This window comes from Montipora capricornis, chromosome 10 (assembly GCF_036669925.1).
Source record: "Montipora capricornis isolate CH-2021 chromosome 10, ASM3666992v2, whole genome shotgun sequence".
Taxonomy (NCBI): domain Eukaryota; kingdom Metazoa; phylum Cnidaria; class Anthozoa; order Scleractinia; family Acroporidae; genus Montipora; species Montipora capricornis.
In genome coordinates this window covers 11443851-11468850 of record NC_090892.1, presented here as the reverse complement: position 1 = coordinate 11468850, position 25000 = coordinate 11443851, and the positions used below count along the sequence as shown (strand labels likewise).

Genomic DNA, 25000 nt, shown 5'->3' with positions numbered 1-25000 from the left:
GTCAGAGACTTTTCTCGCGCGTTTATTGGTAGAGTTCAAGCCTGGAGCTTGTACTAGGGACTTAAAGATCTACGACAGCGAGGTCGAGGGAAACATCACGTACGTTTTTCGCGATTAGTCCATTTCCTCCGCGTCGTACAATGTGGGGCGAAGTATCCAACCTAAAATAAATTCGTACGTGCGGTTTCAGAGTAAAGATTTGCATTTGTACGCTCGCGTTGTCGTCACAACCTCACATTTGGCCATTTCACGTCGTTGTTGGCAGAGTACCGCAAAAATATGTGCTATGCTAAAATGCGTGCAGTAAGATTTTTTTGTCCTCTTGCTGTTTTGTGGCGTTCTCGTTGACGACTACGTCGTAGATCCATATTAATGGCCGTTTTTATACTAGAGACGCATAATCCGTCCAGACGAATTATGCGTCTCTCATGTTATCCGTCTAGTGTAAAGACGAGACAAACTATATGAGACGCATAATTCGTCTTGGACGAACTTGGGCAAACATTTTTTCTGCGTCTGTTAAATTCGTCTAGTAAAAAGACTGGCACTAGACGCATAATGCGTCTGGACGAACTTTCCAGTTTAGTGCGTTTCGAAGACGCACTAAAATAAATTCTTCGTCCAGACGCATAATGCGTCTTGTGGCCGTCTTTATACAAGACGAATTTAATAGACGCAGAAAAAATGTTTGCCCAAGTTCGTCCCAGACGAATTATGCGTCTGCAGTATAAAAACGGCCAATGGGAACCAAGCCCATACGATCCAATAATATGACACGCGTAATTCTCCCTTGATGTTATTGGTTATGTTTATACTAGGGTTGCTTGTGAAAACCAGCCTTTAAGCACAGGATCCCGTCCGAAAAGGCCTCAAAGCAGTGAATATGTTCGTACGTGTACTGTGGGATCAGTACACGAGACTGAAAATTAAAACTTTGGAGATAAAACAAATAATTTGAAGTGGTACCACACCTGAATTTCAATTCCATGGGGTGAATACTCGTACGCCAGACCACGCGAAAAGATGTCAATAAATTCCTGACAACAAAGGACAAATTTAACTGTAAGAAAACTAGCTTTAGATTAAAAGAAAGTAAAAAAAATGGCCATTTGACGTCGTTTTGTTGTCCGGCACACAACGATAATTTTTCAGTTTTCTCTCTTAAGCCCCGTGTAAACGGAGGCCACATCGTTGGCAAATTCCAACATTGTTGGCCAACAACATTATTGAGTGTCACATGTTACGTCCGTTGCACACCCTGTTGCATTTTGTTGGGACTTTCTGTGCGAAGTTTGAAACTGGTCAAATTTTTGAGCCAACAACTCCATCCCAACATTTCTGTTGTTCCGTGATCGCCGAAGTGTGGCGCAACAACGTCGGGCCCGTTCGGACAGCTCTTCCAACATTAGGGAGCTTAAGCAACGACAACGGCGACGGCAACGAGAACGTCATCTCAAAATATAAATTTGCGTTGTTGTAATCGCTTCGTTACTATTTCAACTTTTTTAATATGACGGGGGTGTGGTAGTTCCTCAAAAATGACGCTGGTAGGAACGGCGCTCAATTTAGGGCAGAAAATGAAAATTTATCCTCAAGTAATGACGTTGTCCATAAAACCTCAAATTTGGCTGTTTCACGTTGTAGTTTTGCTGACGACGGCAAAGAAATGGACAAAAGTGAAAAACACACGTGCAGGGCGTGCAAAGCTATTGCTTTTGCCTACCAAATATGCAAATTTGTGACGTTCTCGTTGCCGTCGCCGTTGTCGTTGCTTAAGCTCCCTAATAGGGAGTTTAAGATCTACGACGCGACGGCAGCGAAAACGTCACAAATTATGCATATTTAATGAGCAAAAACAATAGCTTTGCACGCTCTCCGCGTGCATTTTTCATTTTTGTACTTGTATTTCTTTCACGTTTTCTGCAAATCTACGACGTGAAATTACCAATTCTAAAGTTTTTGAGAGAACGTGAACACAAGGCAGCGAATTTGAATTTTCTGACGTAGCTTCAACACCGCACCTCCTAATTCAGTTCCTGGAAAGTTACACTAGTTTTTAGAAGTTAGATAAGCCAACATATTGACGAAAAAGATTAATTAACCTGAAGTTGGGATTTTAAATGACGTTTTCGTTACCGTCGCGTCGCAGATCTTAAACTCCCTAATGTTGGGGCCACGCACGCGAATTACATATGGTCTCCATGGAGATATCAAGGCATTAACATGTTGAAAACAAAATGGCAGCCGAATTTTGTAAGTTTACAAAGTCTTATGGGTTGTACCCTTCCCATAACACACTCCATGTCCTTTCATTGTTGCGTCCTGTTTGCACACAACTGCCAACACCATCCCCTGTGACGTCTGCAGAACCAACAACTCCCAACAAATATTGGGAGTTGTTGCTTCCGTTTGCCAACAACTGCCAAAACCATCCAATGTGTGCAGAACCAATAACTCCCGTTTGTAAAAGGGCTTTACTGTAAAATCTGTCAAGCCAATTGAATTCCAGGACATTTTATACCCGCAACGAACTGCAAAAATTGGGAAATAATAACTAAAACACGAAATAATATTTTCGGGGACGTCCTCATGGAATAGTATAAATATATGTATCCACCACTAGCCACCATCAATGAGGTGAACAGTTGTTTTAGTATATACTAAAAGAGTGAGATAATGTAGAACTGGTGGCTCAGTTGGTTGAGCGTCGGGCTGTCACGCGGGAGGTCGGGCGGGTCGCGGGTTCGAACCCCGGCCGGATCAACACTCAGGATCTTAAAATAACTGAGCAGAAAGTGCTGCCTTTGTAATTTCATCTGCAAATGGTTAGACTTTCAAGTCTCTTCGGATAAGGACTGTAAACCGTAGGTCCCGTATGTTCATAAGTTCCCTGTGGGACGTTAAAGAACCCAAGAACTATTCGAGAAGAGTAGGGGATAAAGTCCCTGGTGTTGTGGCTGTCCTGTTCTCTCCAGCCGAAGTGGCCTGCTTGGCGATGATGTCTCTAAAAAGGCTTGTGGTGTGTGAGGCCACCTAAGCAGAAACAGCCACAAGTCAAAAAGGGACTTTGCCGAGTGCTGGAACACGTAGATGTAGATGTAGATGAAATGATAATTGTAACTCTTTTTTTCCTTTTTAATATTTTTGGGCGCAAATCCCGTGCAAGTCACTCGGAGGTGAAAAGCAAAGCGGTATTCGGAGTTTGGATAGCCAATCCGAGTGTCCCTTCAACGATATCCACTGTTTTAGTATATACTTTTAAGGTAGTTTACCTAAATGGTAGAAATGCTGCTGAGGGGAAGGGAGATGTTCAATTATTATGCTTGCGGTAATTTAACGAAAGTTCGTGCGTGGAATTGAAGGGAGATTTTAATAGGTCTTGAGCAGGGACGGTACAAAACGTCGATCTCCACCTGGACCTCCTTCTAGACCCGACTCGAGAGAGGAAAGAAAATAGTAGATCAAATTCTAAAATCAAAATCGCAAGGTCTTCTGAATTTTTATCTAAAGGAGGTTAAAGATAACCTAGAAAAAAAAAAATATATATATATATATATATATATATTTTTTCAGGTTTCCAGTTGCGTGACGTCTTTTGTTTCGAAAATACAGCATTTTGAATTTCCGAATTGTCAAGTTGCGTGACAACATGATACAAAGCTATTTGAAATGTCTATCTTTATGAATCTCAGAAGTTTGAGCGTTTCAAGTACATTAAGAGATGTGTTCTTAAACAAAGTGAACTTTACATGTTTTCGTTGATTACCGGTCGCAATATTGGTGGATTACATGGCGTCTGTACAAAACTCAATAACGTTGCGTGAAACGCTTCGACAAATAACTCAGAAACGATATACCGTATAGACCTGAGAATTGGAGAGGTGGACCATCGTGGTTAAATGATTTGTTTCCTACAACATTACAAGTTCTTGGCCTTTTTCAGTGAACGATTTCAAATTTTTTTTTTGTTGCGTGACAGTGAAACTATGTACAGAGCGTTTTCACATGACGTCACGGCGGCCATGTTGGTGTTCCAAAACAAAGAAATGGCAGCCATGATGGTGTACCAAAGTAATCCTCCGGGAACTAAACTCTATTTTTATGCAAATACTTTCTTTTGTTTCAATAATCCAACATGGCTGCTGGTCAGGTTAGTGAAAGCGCTATATAGTTGCTGCCGCAGTGAGTGAGACTGAAGCGAACGAACGAGGCAACTCTCTAATCTTCTTCGAAACGCAAGGGATTGTGGTCAAAGGCCCAAGGAATTGTGGTAGTGCCCACGAACCATTTTTAAATTACAGCAAGCATAACTGAAAAACTCACATCCCCTCGGCAGCATTTCTACCATTTAGGTAAATTAGTTTTGAGTATGCGAGAAGAGAAATAAAAAAACAGAGCACTATCGTATAACGCGCATCTTAATTCCTCCATTCGCACATAACAACAATTCCTTGCGCCTTTGACCACAATCCCTTGCGTTTCGAAGAAAATAGAGGATATTACATGGCCGCGCGGAGATACGAAATTTCTCTTAGAGCGTTGAAAAATATTTCATGCGCGAGAGCAGCGAACGAGTTAAATATTTTTCAACACGAGACATTGTATTCTATTTATTACATAAACACTTTTTTTATACAAATGAGCGATAAAAAGTAAGAACGACGTTTCGACCGCTCCACGGTCATTTTCAAGCTCAAGTTCATGAATAAAAATTTCAAGTGTTAAGCAAACAGCTTTGCGCGGATGGAATCACTCTGTTTAACTTTGGCTTAAGGTCCCGAATAAAAAAAAAATTCAAAAATCAAACAATCGAACTTGTTCGAGCACTTCCTCAGGACCCTAAAGTTCTTTGCGATTTCACATGGCTCGTTTCCACGTTGTTCTCTTACATGGATGCCGATTACCGATCGTTTATGTTCCTCCACACGTTGATGTAGGTGTCTGCTTGTAAAGCTGACATAACCAGCATCACACAGATCACACCTAAAGATATATACAACGTTTTGCTGATTGACAATTGGAGGTTTAGGTTCCTTCATCTTTGATCTTGTGGCTTGTAAAGACAGGATGTACTTCGGTTTTTATCTTTCGGCTAAGATCACTAAGTTGCTCGCGCAGTTTTTTTGCTGATCTCTGATCTTTGAAGGGGAGGGGTATTCTGACGGTAATTTCACCTGCTTGTTGGGGTGGGGTGGGGTGGGGTGGAGCGTATGCTCCCCGTCACCTTCAAAATGTTTTACTCAGGACTTTTTTCTTCGTATTACATAAACACCAATGAAGTACTAAAACATTTCACGAAAGGCATTGAAAGGCGCGTTTGTATATGTAACCAACAGTAATCTTTTCACGTGTGAAAATATCATGTTTTCGCGCGAAAGCTCACTTGGTATTTCATTGGGTGTTTATATAATAAGATGTGTTCTTCTCCCGATTCGAGAGCTTCTTCGTTTGTTCGCTTCAGACTCACTCACTCCAGCAGCAATAATAAGCTATCTCACTATGATACGTTTGCGACATAATTATACCATCCTTAACACTTTCATGAAAAAAAAAGTGCGCAAAGTCGCTTGGCTTCAACTGTTTTGTCGGGAAAAACCATGATCTTTGATTCCTTTTGGTTTTTTCTCGAAGTCGTCGCCGTTGTCTTTGAATAACTGTTCTAAACGAGAATTTACGGTGGTTTTAAAAAAATTCAACATTGAAATCCTATTCATTAAAAAGTCAACAAATTACCTTTGTACCAGCGTAGACTGTCATCTGGGGCGTTGGTATCTCGCCAGCACTCGAAGACATGTTAATCACTGCACCAGACTTCCTAAACAAAAAACCATCAGTGAAAAAGCTCTTACGACAAACACACCTATAGCTATCTGCGCGGTTTCTCAGAAGATAATTCGCGATTGGCTAAAAATTCTCACTTCGCATTCACAGCCAATCTGGAGTCGGTTGTTCGAAGCCTGATTAGCGCTAACCGTTGGTTGAGAGGTATACACCTATAAGTTTCCATGGTATTTAACGCTGGTTAGCGCTATTGTCTGTGTCCGACGTCAATTGGACACGACTCGCATACAAAATAGCAATGACAAGTGTACCTTTTGCACATTTGTGGCAAAACAATTCGTGTCATCTGAAATGAAAAACAAACGCATCATATAAAAATCGTAGAGATATACGTGTGCGTAAAGCAATTGCGTTCTTTTGAAATTTTGCTGATCTGCGAAGTACAGGGTTTTGGCGTTACATTTGGCACTGTCTTCTTCACGCACTCGCAATTGCTAGCCCATTCTTACTGCCCGCAACGAGGTGCCACGGTCAGCTAATCAGTGGTTCACCTTCAGTTCTACATCAAATAGTTTGACTACCCAGACTTCTCGAACAATGGCGATAAACCATTTGGGTTGTTTTGCTGACAGCTGACTGCTCAAATCGGATCATTAACAACCAATGAAAATGGTTGTTAGTAGTAAAAAGGTGGTATATCAGCCCGCAATTCAATGCTACCCAATTGAAATCGAGGAAAATAGATGAACAGGAATTTAAGAAACACCACGGAAATCCTGGTTAACTACCATTTACAAGCCAAAACCAGTTGCACCAAGTGGTTTGTTTAACTTGATCTCCTCGTTGGAATTTCGCAACCATAGATACTCCGTAGTTTGAAGCATAGGATGCTCGCAGCCTCCCGCTTTGGTCACGCAAGCAATTGCAAGCCGAGGGGAGAATGGTGATAAAGAGAGAGATACCTTTTGACCGAACTGACCGGCCACACCAGGCATTTGGAAGGACTAACTTTACACCGCCTTCAAATTAACACTCTTCGAGGATGATATACAATCCTCCGGAAGAATGCGAGGGATTATCATGCAAGTGTTCCGTCTAATTGTTGCATTTTCTTTGCAAACCGATGGGTTTGGCCAGCCAGTTTTGACAAAAGGAAAGCGCCCTATATCTCGCTCTATCACCATTCTCCCCTCGGCTCGCTTGCGTGACCAAAGCGGGGGGTTCGACTGACTCAGAAGGGACTGCGAGCAGTCTATTTGAAGAACCAACAGTCGATGAAAAGTGTCAAGTACTTCTGTCAGAGAAGTCGGCAACTTTTTTCCCTAAATTGAAGGAATGAAAGACAGATTCTTTCAAACCCAAGATACCAACCGGGGGAGGGGATTCCGCATATGAACGGGCGGGGATGCTCGTCGGAAATTTTGAATTAAACGCCTACAAGAGACCATATTTAAAACATATTAAATATATATATTCATATTTCTTCGCGTGCAACCCTAAACAAGACTTTCACGGCTACATATGGGCTAGATATGATAATGTTCTGCCCAGAACACCCTAAGTGAGACCAAAATCCGAAATTTACAATCCTAAGAGAGAAGACGAGTATCCCCGCCCCTTTCATATGTGAGTACCCCCCCCCCCTCCTCCCAGGGGATACCATGGACAAACCACAGAGAAAGCAAATAGACCACTCAAAGTTCTGGACAACCTTTTCACACTTTCCGAAAATTAAGTGGGAATTTTCTGGTATAACAAAATTAGTTTTTAATACCTAATCAAACTCATGGTTTTTAATAGTAAGTAACCAGGGAAATTGTGAAACCACATACAAAATAATTTCCTTTAAGACGCACGCTTTACTCACCATAATAGCGGATAACACGTTGACATTTACCAGATCAAAAAGTTTCTGAAATTGGAAAGGATTTAAAACCATCAAAACTTTCATTTTACTGGGGCCCAGCTCATCACCCTTCTTCAGCCCGGGGAATGGTTTATGAGGGCACTGCTCAACGATTTCGGACTAAAAGCACATATCAAGAGACTATGGTACCCGCTGTACAAAGGTCCATCTATGATCCCAAACCACAGCACCATACCAAGATGTAATTGACTGGGGCTGGGTTTTGATGAAGAAGGAGAGGTAAGAACCCTGGAGCCAGGTTGTAACCGACTGAAACTCAGCCTCACATATGATCACAGAGGTGGAAGACGTAGGCAACGCAATGACAACGACTGTCAACGACTGTATGAGAGCCAATAGAACCACACAGTGTGTTGGGCCTTTAATTTATACGCAACGATAGCTAGTGTAAGAAAGATAACATACCGGTAAATACAACGTTAAGAATGGAATTATTTATTCCTCACCTTCACAGGAACATCAAGAAAGTACTGTGGGTATTCATACATGACACCAACATTGTTAACTAAAATGAAGAAGAAACAATAAAATGAATATGTCTGTGCCACTTATATGTAAATATATCTAGTGCCGTCCACCAAATACTGATATTGTAGCAGAAGGCAAAACCTGAATCTGCCCCAGTAGAGAAGAATTTGTTACTCTCATCCCTAGGTGGGGTGAATGAAATGGCATCTTTCCTGTTTAGAACAAAAAATTTAATGGCCACTTACATGTATTATTGAGCTGGTACGTAGCATGACTGTCTTCATTTAGTTCTTGCCTGGATAAAATAGATTTGCCATGATACAGATATATATCTCCCACCCTGCCACCAAAATTTAATACCAACAGCCAACTCTTTGTAACTGTGTGCCCTTTTCCACACGAGATAGTTTCACTTTCACTAAGGCAAGATGATTTTACTCATCAAGGGGGAGGGGCACTTTTATACCCATCCTGCATCCAAAATTTAATATAAACCAACAGCCAACTCTTTGTAACTATGTGCCCTTTTCCACCCAAGGTGGGGGGGGGGGGGGGAGGGGCACTTTTACCGAAAAGGGTTAACTGGCCATTTAAGAAAACAGCTCAATAGAGTCTTGAACAAGTTACCATGGCAACCAAGGTGACCAAGATGAATAAAATTGTAACAAAACTGGCAGACAGTAGTTTTGCAAATTAAAGCGATGGCTTGGCCTGAATATTGGGCTTGATCTACTGTCAGTAGTAAATTTGACAGTTAGCAGAAATGCTCCATGAAATAAGTATAAACTTTGTAAAATATTGAAGTAGCTGCATCCTTACCTAAAATACCAATTTGCAACCTCTGTAAAGCATGAGAGATTTGAGGGTAAACGTCTCGCACATCACTAAAGTCTACTGAAAGAAGTAGTGTTTGGACTTTGTATTCCTTCTCTGTGGTAGACAGAAGAGTAGGAAGTCATTACAAAGATGGAAGGACTCACTCATTGGCACTGCAGAGGATAAACGTTGATGATAATTTATTTAAACAGCTCAACAACTGACATGAGCTCAGGAGCTGGTGCTCTTGGGAGAGGCCCTTGAGGGGGGGTCCTTGTTACCTTTAAATATTTACTTGTGTTTCCTTGTTCCCCAAATTACTTTCAAACTTGTTCCCAGCTTTTTGATCTCTAAAATTGTTTTTGTTCCCTTGCTCCCTATAAAAATATTTTGCCATTGTTCAGGTCCTGATCCCCATTTCAAATTAGCCATGTTCCCCTGTTCCCTAAAACCCCTGGGATGGCTTCTTAAGACTGGTGGGGTCTGAAAGAAAGTTGAGGGAACGACGTTTTCATCACAAACCCTGAAAGGGAGTTTTGTAAATGGAGAGTTACATGTGAAAACAAATAATCTTGTAAACCCAACAGTCTTCAATCACTTCAGAGAGGAGTTTAAACCATTAACCAGCTGCCATACGTTACAGAAAGGGAGTCTATCATACAAGATCGAGATCCTGCTTATATGTCCTAAGAAAAGGTTCTAGAAACTCCAAGAAACCAAATAACATTAACGGTGTATTTACAGTTACTTACAAAATAAGCTTTAAATTGAAGTCAACAAGATCATTTACTAGAATGATCTTAACACACGACTAATAATTTTTTACAGTGCATCACAAGAATCTAGAAAGTTTTAGATATAACACAAGGAAGGGAAGGAGGATAAACAACAGCAGCTAAAATGACCTTTGCTCGCAAGCACACAAATGCAAAATTAACCCTTTCTCTTCTGACACTAATTTAAATTCATTACTCTTTCCAACGCTTATTATAACAGCATTTACATTCACTAAAAAACTACATCTCCTTCCCTCCTAAGATTGACACTTCTGGATTTTACTCCATCTAACACCAGGCAACAAAAATTATGAGTAAAATTATTATTTTACTCATCAATGGGGGTGGGGGCAGCTCAGGAGTGAAATGGTTAATATACTGTAACCTATCCAAGCTCGTTGCAAAAAAATCCAGGGTCACCTCAAGTTACTTGTGGAGGTCACTTGCTTTGACCAGCATAATGCCTGGATTTTAACCTTGCCTAAATATAATTGCATATCAAGTGAAAAGTTTTCTGTGCGTAAATAAAGTATTATGCAGTGGTGCAGGCATGGCGCAGTGGTGATAGTACTTGCCTCCCACCAATGTGGCCCAGGTTCGATTCAAAGATTCAGCGTCATATGTGGGTTGAGTTTGTTGGTTCTCTTCTCTGCACCGAGAGGTTTTCCTCCGGGTACTCTGCTTTTCCCCTCTCCTCAAAAACCAGATATAATTTGACTTGATTTGTGTTAATTGTTTAAAGTGTCCCCAATTAGTGTTCCAGCACTTGAACGACTAGACACTTACATAAAAGGAAAAAAAGGAAAGGAACTTTATTTAAGTGTCTAGATAGTCGTTCTAGTGCTGGAGTGGTAATTGGAGACACTGTAATCTGAAATTAACAATAAATGCAAATCATATCAAATGCTGGTCTTTGAGGAGAGGGTTAAACCTCCTTTCCTTTCCTTTTTATATATTTCTTTAATATGCTGACCTATAGTCAATAAATGCAAATCATATCAAATGCTGGTCTTTGAGGAGAGGGTTAAACCTCCTTTCCTTTCCTTTTTGTATATTTCTTTAATATGCTGACCTATAGTCTCGGCAACTTTTTCCAGCTTTTGTGATGATCTGCTCATCAGGACAACATTCATTCCATGTCGAGCTAACTACAAACAACACAGAAATGACATTAAGGTTACCAGTAAGCTCTGCTCTAACTGTGCAATTCACAAACATGTTTAACAAAAGCATCTTCTACCTTTGTGTTTGTGAAAACATGATTAAAGTGGTACCTACTAATATTATTATTGTGTTGTTAGGATACAAATGTAACTGAATTTTAGTGGTTCTCGTTACCTCACGAGCAAACGCTTTTCCTATACCTTCTGAAGCCCCAGTCACAACTAAACACAAAAAAATAGCAAAAATTCAAGGTAAATTCACCAGCAATTTGATAGAAAACAGTCAACACAGCAATATTCATGAATGTACGTGTAATTTCCTTATGACATTAATTTTGAGATAGAAAAGGAGACCATCCGGGCATGGAAAGAAACTGTATGCATCATTCTCTGAACTCCATTCAGTCAAGGACTCTCTATTTGGTCAACTGTTAAGTCCCCAAATTTACCAGTAAGACTTATGGCATTTTCTTCAGCTGCTGCGCTCCTCTCTGGAATTCCTTACCACTGGAAGTTAGGAAAAATGAATCTGAAGAGTCGTTTAAAAGGAAGAAGACTACTGACATTATCAAAATGAATTTTAATCTTAGGTTTGAAAGAGTCTGTCTTTAATTACTTCAATGCAGGGATTTTAAAGTAGATGATTTCTCAGAGTGAAGTACAGTTCTGTAGACAACACTTTTTGTCAGCTGTCAGTACATGTACTTATTAAAACCACTGAATCACTTGAAAATTTGACTTAAACGGGGACATATTTTTGATGCTGTTAGCTTAACCCTTAAAGCCCCAAGGGGTTCCCCATTGACGAGTAAAATCGTCTGGCATTAGACAGAGTAAAATCTATAAGTGCCATTTGGCACTATCAGGGCTGAAAGGGTTAAACGGGGACATAGTTTTTTGATGATGTTAGCTTAAGTTTTGCAACATTCACTACATTTTATAAATCACCAAGTCAGTAAGCCAAAAAAAGAAAGATTATGATACTGACCAGCCCACTTGCCACCATACTTTGCAGAAAAGTCTGTTCTTCTTGCTAATAACTGTGGTAGTAAATAAATCCTCACACCAATTAAGAATCTATAAAGAGAGCAAACAGACACCTTTGCTGCCCAAATAAGACCTGAAAAGAGAACATCATACCATTAGCTCTTCAAAATACATGTTCATGTAATTTTACCTGTTACCATGCCCTTGACATTACACTTGAAATGAATACCTTGAGAACCTGGAAACAAGTTTGATAAACCTTCCCTTTGAGGAGGCTAGTGGGGCATTGTTTGCACCAGCACTACCCTCTGTGACAATCTTGAGACCCTGGGAAAGAGGTTGACAAACCCTGCCCTTCAAAGTGTATGGATGAAAACTGTTCGCAACAAACCAATTGTGGGGGGCGTAAAGACTTGATCTTAGCTTCGGCTCCAGAACTAGGGTATCTCCTGTAGGATTAGGGTGTTCCCAATGACTGCAGAAGCCTGCATTCCTCCTAACACATCAGGAATCCTACGATATTTAAATAATAGTAATAATAATAATTATAATAATAATAATAACATCAAGGAAGATTGTTGCACAAGACTTGAGAGCTCCTCTACCCGTCAGATGCATTTGTACCCCACCAGGCATTTATCGTTATTATTATTATGGTAAACTTGGTTTTATCAATAAAGTTAACCATAATAATAATAACGATATAAATGTCTGGTGGGGTACAAATGCATCTGATGGGTAGAGGAGCTCTCAAGTCTTGTGCAACAATCTTCCTTGACGTGGTGTCTCAATTAATAGAAACACTGGCGAAGGAAGACTGTTCACAAACCAATCCTCATATGATACAGTGAAATGATAAATGGATATACAACATAAAATGAAATAAATGAACAGGAAGAGGTTTAGCCGAGGCAATTTGTGGCAAAGGGTGATTTCATTGCATAACATTGAAAAGTTAGCACAAGGAGCCCATTGGAAACTGAGTAAGAGATATGATATTAAAAGTGGAGAGAAGTGGTATGCAGCACCATTCTCTGCTGGGAATTAAGAATGACAAGATGGGATGGATGTTAATGAATACAATCATTACTGACAAAAACTGCGATGGGCCCCCTGAAAGGGGCATAATTTGTGGCAAATGACCAATCGGACAAGCCTTAAAAGCCTTGGGAGAGAAAACTTTTTGCTGAATGATATGAGAATGGAATTGCACAGAACATTACTTTTCGTTGCGTTTACAACACAACGGTTAATCGTAACATGACACCACGAGAAAATGGTGATGACCTTGAACAACCTGTTGTCGGAACACACATCACTAATTCCCCAACAAAAAGTTAAATCCCTGGGGTCCACTGGGGTGCCAAGGAAACAGTTGAACTAACACTTATTCTACAAAGGCATCGCTCGGAAGCCTTTACCATGTATTCTGAAAACATCTGTATGGGATGGACTTGTTCCACAACCACCAGGGCCAAACTTACAAAATCCCCAGCTGTATCCCATAAATTAGCGTGACTGTAAACGGTTTCTACTGAAATGTTGATGAAAAGGCAATAAAAGCAACGGCTTTACCTAAAATAGCAAGTCCATTTTTGAGGCCCAGTTTGTCTAAAGACGACAGGGATTCGGTCGTATTCCAAGCGTCTAGCGCGCGTTCTGCCATTTTGAAAGGCGACTGACCGTGGCACAGACCGTGACAAAGATGTGCCATCCGGTGATGAACAAAGTCCGATGATTACAAACTTTCCAGGGAGAGGTAGACAATGATAATGGCAGCGTAATTTTCGCCTTTTATTTGGGACTGAATTTGATTTGGTGCTTCCAGAATTAAATGGGATGATTAACTATTTTAAAGGAACTCATATTGGCGTTGTCCACGCTCTTTTAACTTCTTTGTGTTTTCAACATTTATTTTCGCCTCAACGGACTGGAGAGGGGAGATGTCTTGTGAACTTTCTACGATGCACAGGAAACATTGGCTATCACTTTTCATTGCTGCGTTTTTACGACGTGTAATGTCTGGTTGTACGGTTCATTTTATCGTTAACAGAAGCAACTCTAAGACCACTGGAGAATATGGCTGGATTAGCCTCTTCAACCGTGCAAAGAGCGAGCAAACCTCCACGGCAGTCGCAATGGCCGAAACTCTCCGCGCTTGGGATGACGAGGAGGATGAGGTCGTTGAGTTTATGCAGGGCAAGAAAGACAGGAGCAGACAAAATACAAACGGATCTTCTTCTCTCCCCAGTGTTGGCACCAGCAGACCTGTAGCGAGATATTCCCCATCGACTGTGAGATGCGCCAAGACACTTTGTCTTTATACCAGTTTTTTTGGCTTGGTGAGCTTGCATGCATGGGAATTTTAATCTTCGTATAAGCTTGTGTGTGATCTTTCCTGTTAGTATTTCTAGATCTTTTATATCCAACCACACAGTATTCTGAGTGGTCCTATACAGTACACCTATTTTCGTTATTACAGTAGCTATTAAGTATTAATAAATTAATTCAAAGTGTATAGGGAAGATATCTGTTTTTATTAAAAACTGAAATACGGATATCAGTTTTCCAGCATTTTCATTGGCTCGCTGGACACAGGCTATCAGTTCATATACCTGCTGTACCTAATATGGTTAAGGAATGTGTCAGCAATAAAGCAAACTGAAAACAATTTTGCAGCACTGAGAAAAAATGGCTGACAAAAGCCGTTTTGGACTGGAATTGACCAAGGCAGAAGTCGATGCTTTAGACAACAGTACTACCCCCAGGAACATCATGGAATTTTTAATAAAACAATTATTCTACTCGGTCTTGCTGCCAGGATGTAAAATGATTATAACCAAGTCGGCGCTACGCACCTCGTTGGTTATCTATCACATAATATATTATTATCCAGCGCGCACTTGTAGAATAATAATTGTTAAATATTGTTTTTGTTATTCAAATGTGCCAACCATAGGAGCAAACGACCCTTCGTTTTGACAGCCATCGAGGCTCTGGTTGGCACATTAATGACATCAACGATATCTTCAGTATTGCGTCACTTACTGGATAAACAGTGGCCACATGTTCCCAGAATCTAAGTAAATCTTGAAAATTTCACCGTCAATGCACCCTACACGTACTTGTTGGCAGTGCAGTCTCGTAGTGTAATGGAAGCCATTTGCATAGCTAATGGACTGCCACCTGAACAACATTATTGTTCCAATTGGTGGTATGTATAGACTGGCAAGAATAAATCTTGATGAGGTAGTTTGTGTTCTTACTTCAATGGTGATAGATTCCAAACCTGTTGTTTTGTGTGTTTAGTAAAATGATCCGATCTTGCATAAATTATGAGGCCTAGTCCAAAATTTGTTCTATCTTGTCGGTATAGCTTGTAATCTTTGATGTAGAATTGGCTGTCCAGGAAGGTGTTGTCCATTTTGGGTTCAGAAAAAACTAAAATGTCAAATAAATTGCAGTGATGCAAGCAACTTTTTAACTAGGAACAATTTAAATTCTCCATTACACTGTTAATATTTAAATGTCCTAGTTTCAAGTATCTTTAAACAATAAAATTATTGTTTTCTTTTTCTTAACCGAAGGGAATGTGTGTGGCCATCATAGGACCCACCCTACTGGAGCTGCAATGCCATACTGGTGCCAAACTTGAGCAAATGTCATTTGCATTTACCTCTCGCTCTATTGGTTACCTGATAGGGAGCATGATTGGTGGATGGCTGTATGACAAGTACAATGGTCACATTGTTTTGGCGGTGTCCTGTCTCTGGGGCACTCTCATGATGTTGGTTTTACCCTATGTCACGTCGATTTATGGACTAGTAATTGTTATTGGACTATTGGGAATAGGTCTTGGATCTCTTGACACAGGTAAAGAATTACACTACTGCATAGAATAATAAATGTACACCGAATGTATGGTCCCGAGGGAACCAGTTAGTTTTTTTTCCCCCAAGAGTCGTGATGTTCGTCTTGGGAAACATCAGGACTCTAGGGGAAACAAACTAATTAGTTTCCCGGGGGACAACACATTAAGTGCTTTGTTGTGTATTACAATAATATTTATAGTGCTGCTGTATCCAGTGTGAGCAACAACGGCGTAATTGTATTTCAATCGGGATACAATTGAATTTGACTAGGGGCATGTGACCAAAAATTACAGTGCTCGTTTTGTTGAGTGAAAGTCTGGGTACATAACAATAGAATTTATCAAAGGGAATCATGCAAAACTGTGCAAACCCTTAAGTAAGTAAGTAAGTAAGTATGGTTTATTCAACTACAATGGCAGGAGATCCTGGATAACAGTAGTTATGATTATTTCATAAGCTACACATTACATATCATACTACATAATGCAATTATTGAATTTAATTGTCACAAACTCGGTAAATCTCTTCGTGTTTAGTTTAGCAGTTAATTTTTTTGCGGTGCTGCTATCACAACAGTTCAGCTTAACACTCTTCCTTTTAGCTGCACTTGTGACAATCGGGCTCTACACACAGGACGAATATGACCTTCCCATTGGCAGTGATGACACGCGGCATTTCTGTATTTGCATAATTCCGATCTATGCTGCAAACTAACCTTCCACATGATTTGCACTTGTCGGTGTTTTCACCACTCTGCACTTGAATATATCCACTAGTGATGTTCTTTTTGTTCAAGAAAGAGACATCCTAAACCTTACTGACCTCGCCTCTAGCTGACCCTCCCATATGCTCTATGTTCGCCTTGCCCGCCATTTCATCTGTAATGCACTTGTCATGGGCAACAGCGTAGGTCAGATCTCTAATTGTCAAGAGATCAGGTTGAGTTCTGGACATTTTTGGATGCAATCCAGAGACTAGCCTGTCTCTTAGTGCTTGAAGTTGAAATTCACCGAAGCTGCACGTCGAAGCCAATTTCTTCAATATAGCGACAAATTCTGACACACTCTTGTTCTCTCCTTGTGACACAGTTCAGAACTTGTGTCTTTCAGCAATCACGATAGGAGCAGATTCGTAGTGTCCCTGCAAAAGCTGCGACAATGCTGGAAAGGTCTTGTATTTGGATTGTCAGGATCACACAAGTTCTTCAGCAACTTATTAGCGTATACACCTAAAGTCATATCTTTTGAGCATATTTTTAGGCTAAAATTTGGAAGAACAAGAGATGTCATTATTTTTCACAGCCTTTGAAAGTAAAATTTTCAAATGATTCAGTGAAGTCCTATTTTTATGAGTGTAGCACGTAATAGCCATAGGCTAATGAACTTGTGGCTCTCAATCAGACCAGACCACAACACCAGGAACTCTGTTCCTTGTTCAGCGACTTTTCGATCTTTAAACATCCCACAGAGTTTTTGGGTTGTGAGACAGGGCCTGCGGTTTTTAGTCCTGTTCCGAGAAGACATGAAAGACTAGCTATTTACAAATTCAATGTAATTACAAAGGCAGCACTTTCTCCTCAGTTATTTAAAGACCCAAAGTGTTGGTCCAGCCAGAGTCGAACTCATGACCTCCTGCATGGCAGCCTGATGCTAACCCCTGTGGGGCGTTAAAGAACCCACACACTATTCCAGAAGAGTAGGGGATGAAGTCTCCGGTGTTGTGGCTGTCCTTTGTGCTGAATAGCTGCCAAAACTTCAACCTGCTCAAACAAATAAATAACAAACAAACAAACCAACTGAGCCACCAGTGCACATTGATTCAGTACTGATAAGGATTGATGTTTATATACAGATTGATTCATAATATTATTTTTATGGACTATTTTATGCATCGTTATTTTTCGGTAATCTCTGGTCAAGTTATTCACCCATTGACTCCTGGGTGTTCCCCATTGATGAGTAAAATACTAAGGACGCTTCCCATTTCACAGAACTGCCCGGCCAGACCAGGAATTTAGAAGGACTAACTCTACAACACCTCCAAATTAGCACACTTCCAGGGTGATATATATACTCCTCCAGAAGAATGGGAGCGATTATCATGCAAGTATTCCTTCAAATTGTTGCACTTTCTTTGCAAAGAAGGTTCCGGGTCTGGCCAGCCAGTCCTGACAAAAGGAAAGCGTCCTAAGTATGGCCAGTTCAGGCTTGCTTTGGAATCAAAGGGTTAATCCACAAACATCACAAGTTGGTGAATGGTTTTTGCCCCTTTCATTTCCATGGGGCCATGTGTGTGGTAATTTGTTTAATACCACTGAATCTGATTTAGTATTTTAATTCCCCGTGCAGGTGGAAATGTACTGCTTCTCAATACGTGGAGGAAGAAATCAAGGCCATATATGCAGGGTCTACACTTCTTGTTTGCCTTGGGTGCTTTTGTTGCACCACTCATAGTCCAGCCTTTCCTTCAAGACAGCTGTCATCCACTTGAGTGTACCCAAAGTAGCAATGGCGTAAACAGAAGTACCTCAATTGATGCGGGTAATGCCAGAAATAACTGTATGAGTAATAATAACTCGACTAGTGATGAAACCATACCTGTAACATGGGCCTATTGGATTGGCTGTAGTCCTCTTGCCATCACTGGCATTGGATTCCTCATATTTGTCTTGAACAAATCTTGCAGTCCGCAGGAAAGTGAGATACAGGAGGAGGAACCTTCAAAGGTCAAGCACGGCAGTTTGATTTACAGAATCATAATTCTCTCCCTATTTTCCATGTTCCTACTCCTTTATGTAGGTTTTGAGGTTGCATATGGCGGATACATCTTCACTTTTGGCAGAACTGTAGAGCATGCAATGGACAAAGACAGTGCGGCATTCTTAACGTCTGCATTCTGGGGCAGCTTTGCCTTAGCGCGCCTTGCTTCTGTACCAATATCAAAGTATCTCAGACCAACACATATGCTTAGCATAGACATGGCAGGCTTCTTATTGGGTTCAATAGTGCTATTGTCACAGTTGAAAGACGGTGACTGCAAAGCATCAGACAGTACAAAGCTATGGGTTGGGACTGTGGTTCTAGGCATGTCAATGGCATCTGTGTTCCCTTCAAGTATAAATTGGGCAGAGTATTTTGTGAATGTATCTGGCAGGACAGCATCCATTTTATTAGTAGCTTCAAGTTGTGGAGAAATGCTTGTTCCTTTTGCAGTGGGGAACACAATCGGAGAAATTGTGGGACCTTGTGCACTGATGGCCTGTGCTATGGTGATCAGTGTGTTAGTTCTTGTGATATTTCTCATGATTCTGTGTGCAGGGCGGCACTTTAAGCAAAAAACCGCGTATGCTGGAATGCTTTATCAACGAAATCAAAAGCAGGAGGAGGAACGCAAACAACGCCAGCCTGCAGATGAGGTCCTTGAGCTTTTGCAGCAGAACAATGAATTGTTTAATAACGGCGATGGTGAAATGACAATGTAAATTTGTGAAGCAATTTACAATAATTTAAAGTGGCTCAAACAAGTTCAACAATAATTTCAAGAGACTGTGCTATTAGGAGGATTATACAGTCTGTATTACTTCATAAGGGAAATGCTTTGATTCCATGTGAAACATCTATTACCTAAGAAGATGCACTTATTATTGTAAACATAGGTCACGACAAGATGGAGTTCACGGTCTACAGCTGCTCCTCACAAAATTCCATTTGGGAAACACTGCTGACCCTTAATGTCTTTTAAAGCTCTCGTGTAGCCATAATGTCAATAATTTCTGTTACGGTGCTGGGCTGACACTCTCAACGTCACACAAGTACTTTGTTAGCCTGCTCGCTGGCGGTAGATTTGTTGCCGCGAAACACTTATCAGACGCTATATTGGAAGCGCGTGGGATGGGTCTGGGCCTGGTGACAAAACAAGAGGGTGGGGGCGGGAAAGAGAAGGCCAGATGGGTTTTCGGGCATGCGGTTTTTTTACCCCCTCGTCTCAGATCTAATGACTTCCAACAGTCCAATATGGAGACCGAAATACAAATTTCCGCCTGCAAGCAGGCTAGTACTTTGTCAATTGTCAAATATACAGGGTTGGACACCTTTAAAGCTTATGGACTTTCTGAAGGTTAGATTGAGATGGCCATGGCTATTGTTTTGTGGTTTTACTTTTAAAGGAAGAACTGTTAGTACCTACATGTGCTTACGAATGACTGTCAATGTTACGGCCTTGGTGTGGGCTTCCTGTTGAAAGCACACTCGACCTGATTCCCTGGGCTCTTCTCCGTCGAGAGTTGCGGAGAAATGCCTGGGAGCGAGGTTGAACCACACTTCACATTTAAGCTTTCCTTTTGCTACGGCTTACATTAAAAGAAAGTGCGATGAGCATCTCTTCGCCCAGATTTTTACCTGGTCTCGGCGTTGATGAGGTTTTCTCCATCTAATTAATTAAGTGGCGGTATGTTCGTTGGCAAGAGATGAGACGACCCAAGGTCTCTTTCATCGATATGGAGAGAGGACTGTGGAAAGAAGTTCAAGCTCTTAAGCCATTGAGATGTGTTCCTAATTTTTATTCAACCCTAAGCTCTTCAAAAGAGATTCTTTTCCTTCTTGGAAATTTGCACAATTGAAAACGGACGCATAGACGAAGACAAGAGTGATCAGAAGCCAATCAAGGGGAACCTCCATCTATCATGGCCAATTGTAGGAGTCAACCCCTTAGATTTATTTGTACAACGCCTCCCTTGGGAGATTCAGCACACCCACTGTCGTAAAAGCCCATCAAAACAGAGCTATCTCTGCGTCAAGGAAAATGTGATACTTTTCGCGGGAAAAAACCAGTTCCTAAAAATAAATTTACTCGAGAAAGGGTTGACTCATGTAATAGCCATTATCATTGGATGCATTTTTTCCTTCCTTTTCATTGGCCGAGAGCCCAGCACGTGACCTGCAAATAACTGTATACAAATAACTGTTTTACTGCAAATAATATTCTGCTCATGCGTAGTTGAAACCACGCTCTTGTGTGAAAATGGCAGTTCGCTTTCCTGAGCTTTCAGAAAAAGATTTAATTGTAGGGAATTGTGAAAAATAAAGTTAAATCAGACATCGAATGATAAAACAATTATTGACCTCGGTTATCGCAAAATATCGTGATTTGTCAGTGTCTCGCAGATCAATTATTTACCTCAGCCTTCGGCTTCGGCAAATAATTGATCTGCTCACCACTGACAAATCACGATATTTTGCTCAACGTCGTCCAATAATTGTTAATTATGCGTGATGACGTCTGACCACCTGATTTCACCACCAAGCCTCGAATTCGAAAATCAAACCTGTAAAATTCTAGCTTGAGCTGAATCCCACAGGAACAAACTTGTAAAGAAAACCCACGTGCAAACAGTATTGCATGTCCAGATGATGTGAATAATTTTGTGCAAACGAGGCTTGATGGCGAATTTTTTTAGCATATGACGTCATCGCGAGTAAGGCCTATTGGAGGCTCCCCTTGATGATCTGGAGTGATTTAATGTCGTGATAGACTGCGTGAGCTTTCAAAAATGATCCATCATTTTTCTTGTGCTCAGATAAGAGGTATCAACAAATCCTTCAGAAACGCCGACTTACCTCCTTATCATTTGTTTCTCTACACGTCTTTGTTAAGAACCTAGTCCGTGATGGCCTTATTCCGGAAAACAGCTACAGTTAGATGACAAAGGTGGCTCCTGTGTTACCCTTCGCACTCGGAGACCATGCATTTTGCTCTATGTAAGGGCATTTATGTTCCAAGGTCGCCATAAAATAACAACGAAGGTACGTTCACTGCGTGGATTTTCTTTATTTTGAAATAAATAGTGATTGTTTCCATTATATTTCATTATTTACAGTTTCAGTGGGTACCCTTTTGTACATGAATTGGCAAGGAATGGTCTCAAATCGAGCACAGTTATATTTTTCAGATAGATTTTTAACTGTTTGCAGTGAAAAATCCATTGGTCGGTTGTTAGCAGAAAGCCAATGAATTACTTTGACCAATCAGAAACGACGCAATCACGAACCCGTGAAAATTCATGAGACCGGCGAAAATAGCGGGAAAACGTATTCGAGCAAGAGGGCAGCTGGTTTTCTCTTCTGATTTTGATTGAATGATCAAGAGGCACGAGATTACAGAACCATTCACCAAGCAGGTTAAGTGATGCGTGCAACAAATTCAACTAAAATATACTGTTTGAGGCCCCCTCTGCTTTTGGAAACAAATTTTGAAGCGTGCAACAGAAAATAACAACTGTCTGTAGATCTTGCCATACGTACTGGAAGGCTCTGCAACTTGCTGTGCAACAATCACAACAGCGTACTACACGCTGAGCACGTTGTGTACCTCCGTTTTGTAGCACACCTTGAGGCACCCTTTTGTTATACAAAACCATGGCAACACAAAATTTGAAAGGTTTCCTTTTCATTGGTGTTCGTTTTCCTTATGTAAGATCAGCGTACGTCCATAATTTGTAACGTTCATTATTTTCCATTCATTGTACGCTGTTCTTGAATTTTTGTGCCACTGAATAACGAATAAGAAGCAAAGACACCGTAATTTCGCACGCAAACTTCTCACTGGGGTAACACTCTCTTTTGTTGTGCCACCAGACCTCTAGCCGTTGGATACTGCGCAGATTCGGATGATCCGGGCTGCTGACCTGCTGATTGCGGTCCTCGACTCTTGCGCCTAAGAAAAAAAGCCAACCAGAAATTCATCGAACCATAATCACCCCATTTTTATTTAAAAGCGATTTGCGTAAGTTTCCATCGTCAGGTTTTGGGTTTATATCTTTATAGCTGTTTAATGACTCGTTATTAGGGTCGAAATTTAATGTACAAAACCCTAAAGTTTGATTTCCGAAAAGAGTCTTTGTTTACAATTACTTATTGCGGCTCTTGTACGTGATTAATTTCTAATAAAGTCTTTTTCCCAACTTTATTTGCTACAAATTGCATCTCTTTTCGTGCGTTTGAAGAGGTGAATAGAGAATTACCACACTTCCAGAATTTTAATAAAATTAATTGCATGTATGATTGAATGTTCAATGTATTGTATTCACTGCGCATCAAATTTTATTTGTTAAATATCAGAGTTCTAGTTTACAATTTCTTGGTTTAACTGCCTTTGCAATCCATCACGAGGTCGTACAGTGCGCGGCTTACTTACTATGCGATCAAGCCGAAAAGTCACTTGCTTTGGGAAGATCGAATTACTTTCGAAAAAAGTCATTGCCAAAACATTATTTGCGAAAAATCGACCAGGCGTTCACCTGGATTCTTGTGATTCTTTCGAGCCCATGATGCTCTACAAGACAAGATTGTCAAGGTGTGGTAATTCTCTATTCTTGGTTTTCATCCACGTGATGAGACGGCCATGTTGGTGTACAAAACAATAGGAAATGGCCCCACAACTTTTGCATAATAATAGAGTCAAATTCCCAAATGGCATTTTACTGCATTGTTCTGTACACCAACATAGCCACCGTGACGTCAGATGCAAACCATTTTTTTATCATGGGGGAAGGGGTGGTCTTCATTTTCCATTTGAAATGCCTAAGATTGTAGCTCCATCGAGTCTCTCCGTGGTAGTTCAGGCATCCGAACTAGTCAGGATCGGGAGGTTGTAGGATTCGGATTTTTTCCGACTATCCCCGAGTCACCATCCACAAATAAATATCTCTGGCATTTCATTCACCGCGCCTAACATAAAACTTCTTTTGTAGTACATATGATGAGACGGCCATGTTGGTGTACAAAACAATAGAAAATGGCGCCACAAGCTTTGCAGAATAACAGAGTCAAATTCCCAAATGGCATTTTACTGCATTGTTCTGTACACCAACATGGCCACCGTGACGTCAGATTGAAACCATCAATACACCTTTTTTTCCAAAATGGTCGCCATTTAGATATTCTTTTGTTTTTATTCAAATTAGACCTTGATGCCTCGTTCAAGGCAAAATATTTTTTTGAATTTTAAGCTTACGAGCGAGAAATAAAGGGCTAATTTCAATAAAAACAAAAGAACATTTAAATGCCATTTTGGAAAAATGTGTGTTCATATCTTCAAACGTACGAAAAAAGATGCAATTTTTCGCAAGTAAAGTTGAGAAAAAGACTTGATAAGCACGTTATAAGAGCCGTAATAAATAAGTAATTGTAAACAAAAAGAGTCTTTTCCGAAATGAAACTGTAGAGTTTTGTACATTAAATTTTGTTTTTCAATCGCGTGCTTGGAATTTCGAGCCAAAGTTGAAGCTTTACTGGCTTACAAAACAGCAAGAGGCATAAAATCAAATGAGCGAAAAGTAAACCTGACGAAAGACGAGAAAAGAGTCTATTTTACATTTACCCCTTGGGGACGCAAAGTGTTTTCATCAGCCAATGACCACGTAAAATGTTATCTTCCCACTTACCCGGTTTTTGGTCGCTCGCTCATATTTGGCCTGTCTCGTCGTTTGGATTTGACTTTATTCTTGCTCAAAAGGACACTGAAATGAAAAACAAAACAACTGTTACAACAAAAGGGTTGAATATAGACGTATAAGTCATCCTCGCACTTAAAGGAGCACTGTCATGCTAAATTTGCTGTTTTTAAGGCAAAACTGGATGAAAAGCTAATTTAGTGGTTTAGCTCGCACGTGAAACATTTCTGACAACCCACTGACAAGATATGAAATATGAAGAGGAAGGATTACGTTTTTGCAAACGTTGGCCGTGTAGCACATATATTTGAACATACTTAACTGATTAGAGTGTAATCTGAAGTGCCAAGTATCTACCCCATATGAACCATGTAAGCGTTAGCGCTGCTGATGGAAATGGGCCCACACAAGGACAGAGAAAAACTCTGACCAGGGTAATCCTTCCGTGCATTGCCGTGACTTTAACATCGTCAGTTCCCACGGCCTTGTCCCGTCTGACCTTGTATCTCAGTCGGTAGAGCAGCGGTGATCTAACCCGAAGGTCGTGGGTTCAATTCCCACCCTGGTCAGAGTTTTTGTCTGTCGTTGTGTGGGCCCATTTCCATCACTAGGGCTAACGCTCACATGGTTCATATGGGGTAGATACTTAGCACTTCACATTACACTCTAATCATATGAAATATGAAGGGTTGGTACCTCAAAAAAAAAAATTCAAGAAGTAACAGTTAATGTATCAGGTGTCTGTAGAGTGTTTTCACTCA

At 40.6% G+C, this 25000-nt stretch overlaps 3 protein-coding genes across 3 annotated transcripts in view; 1 reads left to right on the top strand and 2 right to left on the bottom strand.

Annotated features, from left to right (window-relative positions):
* LOC138018878 (inactive hydroxysteroid dehydrogenase-like protein 1) overlaps positions 1-13642 on the bottom strand; it is a 16771-nt gene extending 3129 nt beyond the window's left edge. Inside the window, exons 1-10 of the mRNA XM_068865556.1 lie at positions 13494-13642; positions 11920-12051; positions 11107-11153; positions 10841-10916; positions 8996-9106; positions 8155-8213; positions 7649-7693; positions 6093-6127; positions 5734-5815; positions 972-1037 (exon numbers count right to left, since the gene is read on the bottom strand). Coding sequence (XP_068721657.1) covers positions 972-1037; positions 5734-5815; positions 6093-6127; positions 7649-7693; positions 8155-8213; positions 8996-9106; positions 10841-10916; positions 11107-11153; positions 11920-12051; positions 13494-13632 — 792 coding nt within the window. The 5' untranslated portion in view covers positions 13633-13642. The remainder of the gene's footprint in view (positions 1-971; positions 1038-5733; positions 5816-6092; positions 6128-7648; positions 7694-8154; positions 8214-8995; positions 9107-10840; positions 10917-11106; positions 11154-11919; positions 12052-13493) is intronic.
* A 27-nt stretch (positions 13643-13669) lies between these two features.
* On the top strand, positions 13670-20178 carry LOC138018876 (sodium-dependent glucose transporter 1A-like). The gene is made up of 3 exons (XM_068865555.1): positions 13670-14260; positions 15506-15791; positions 18139-20178. The coding sequence occupies exons 1-3, from the start codon at positions 13862-13864 to the stop codon at positions 19269-19271; spliced, it is 1818 nt and encodes a 605-aa protein (XP_068721656.1). The 5' UTR covers positions 13670-13861; the 3' UTR covers positions 19272-20178.
* Positions 20179-21592: 1414 nt separating this feature from the next.
* LOC138020053 (kinesin-II 95 kDa subunit-like) overlaps positions 21593-25000 on the bottom strand; it is a 31668-nt gene continuing 28260 nt past the window's right edge. The window contains exons 25-26 of the mRNA XM_068867050.1: positions 24231-24305; positions 21593-22501 (exon numbers count right to left, since the gene is read on the bottom strand). Coding sequence (XP_068723151.1) covers positions 22387-22501; positions 24231-24305 — 190 coding nt within the window. The 3' untranslated portion in view covers positions 21593-22386. The remainder of the gene's footprint in view (positions 22502-24230; positions 24306-25000) is intronic.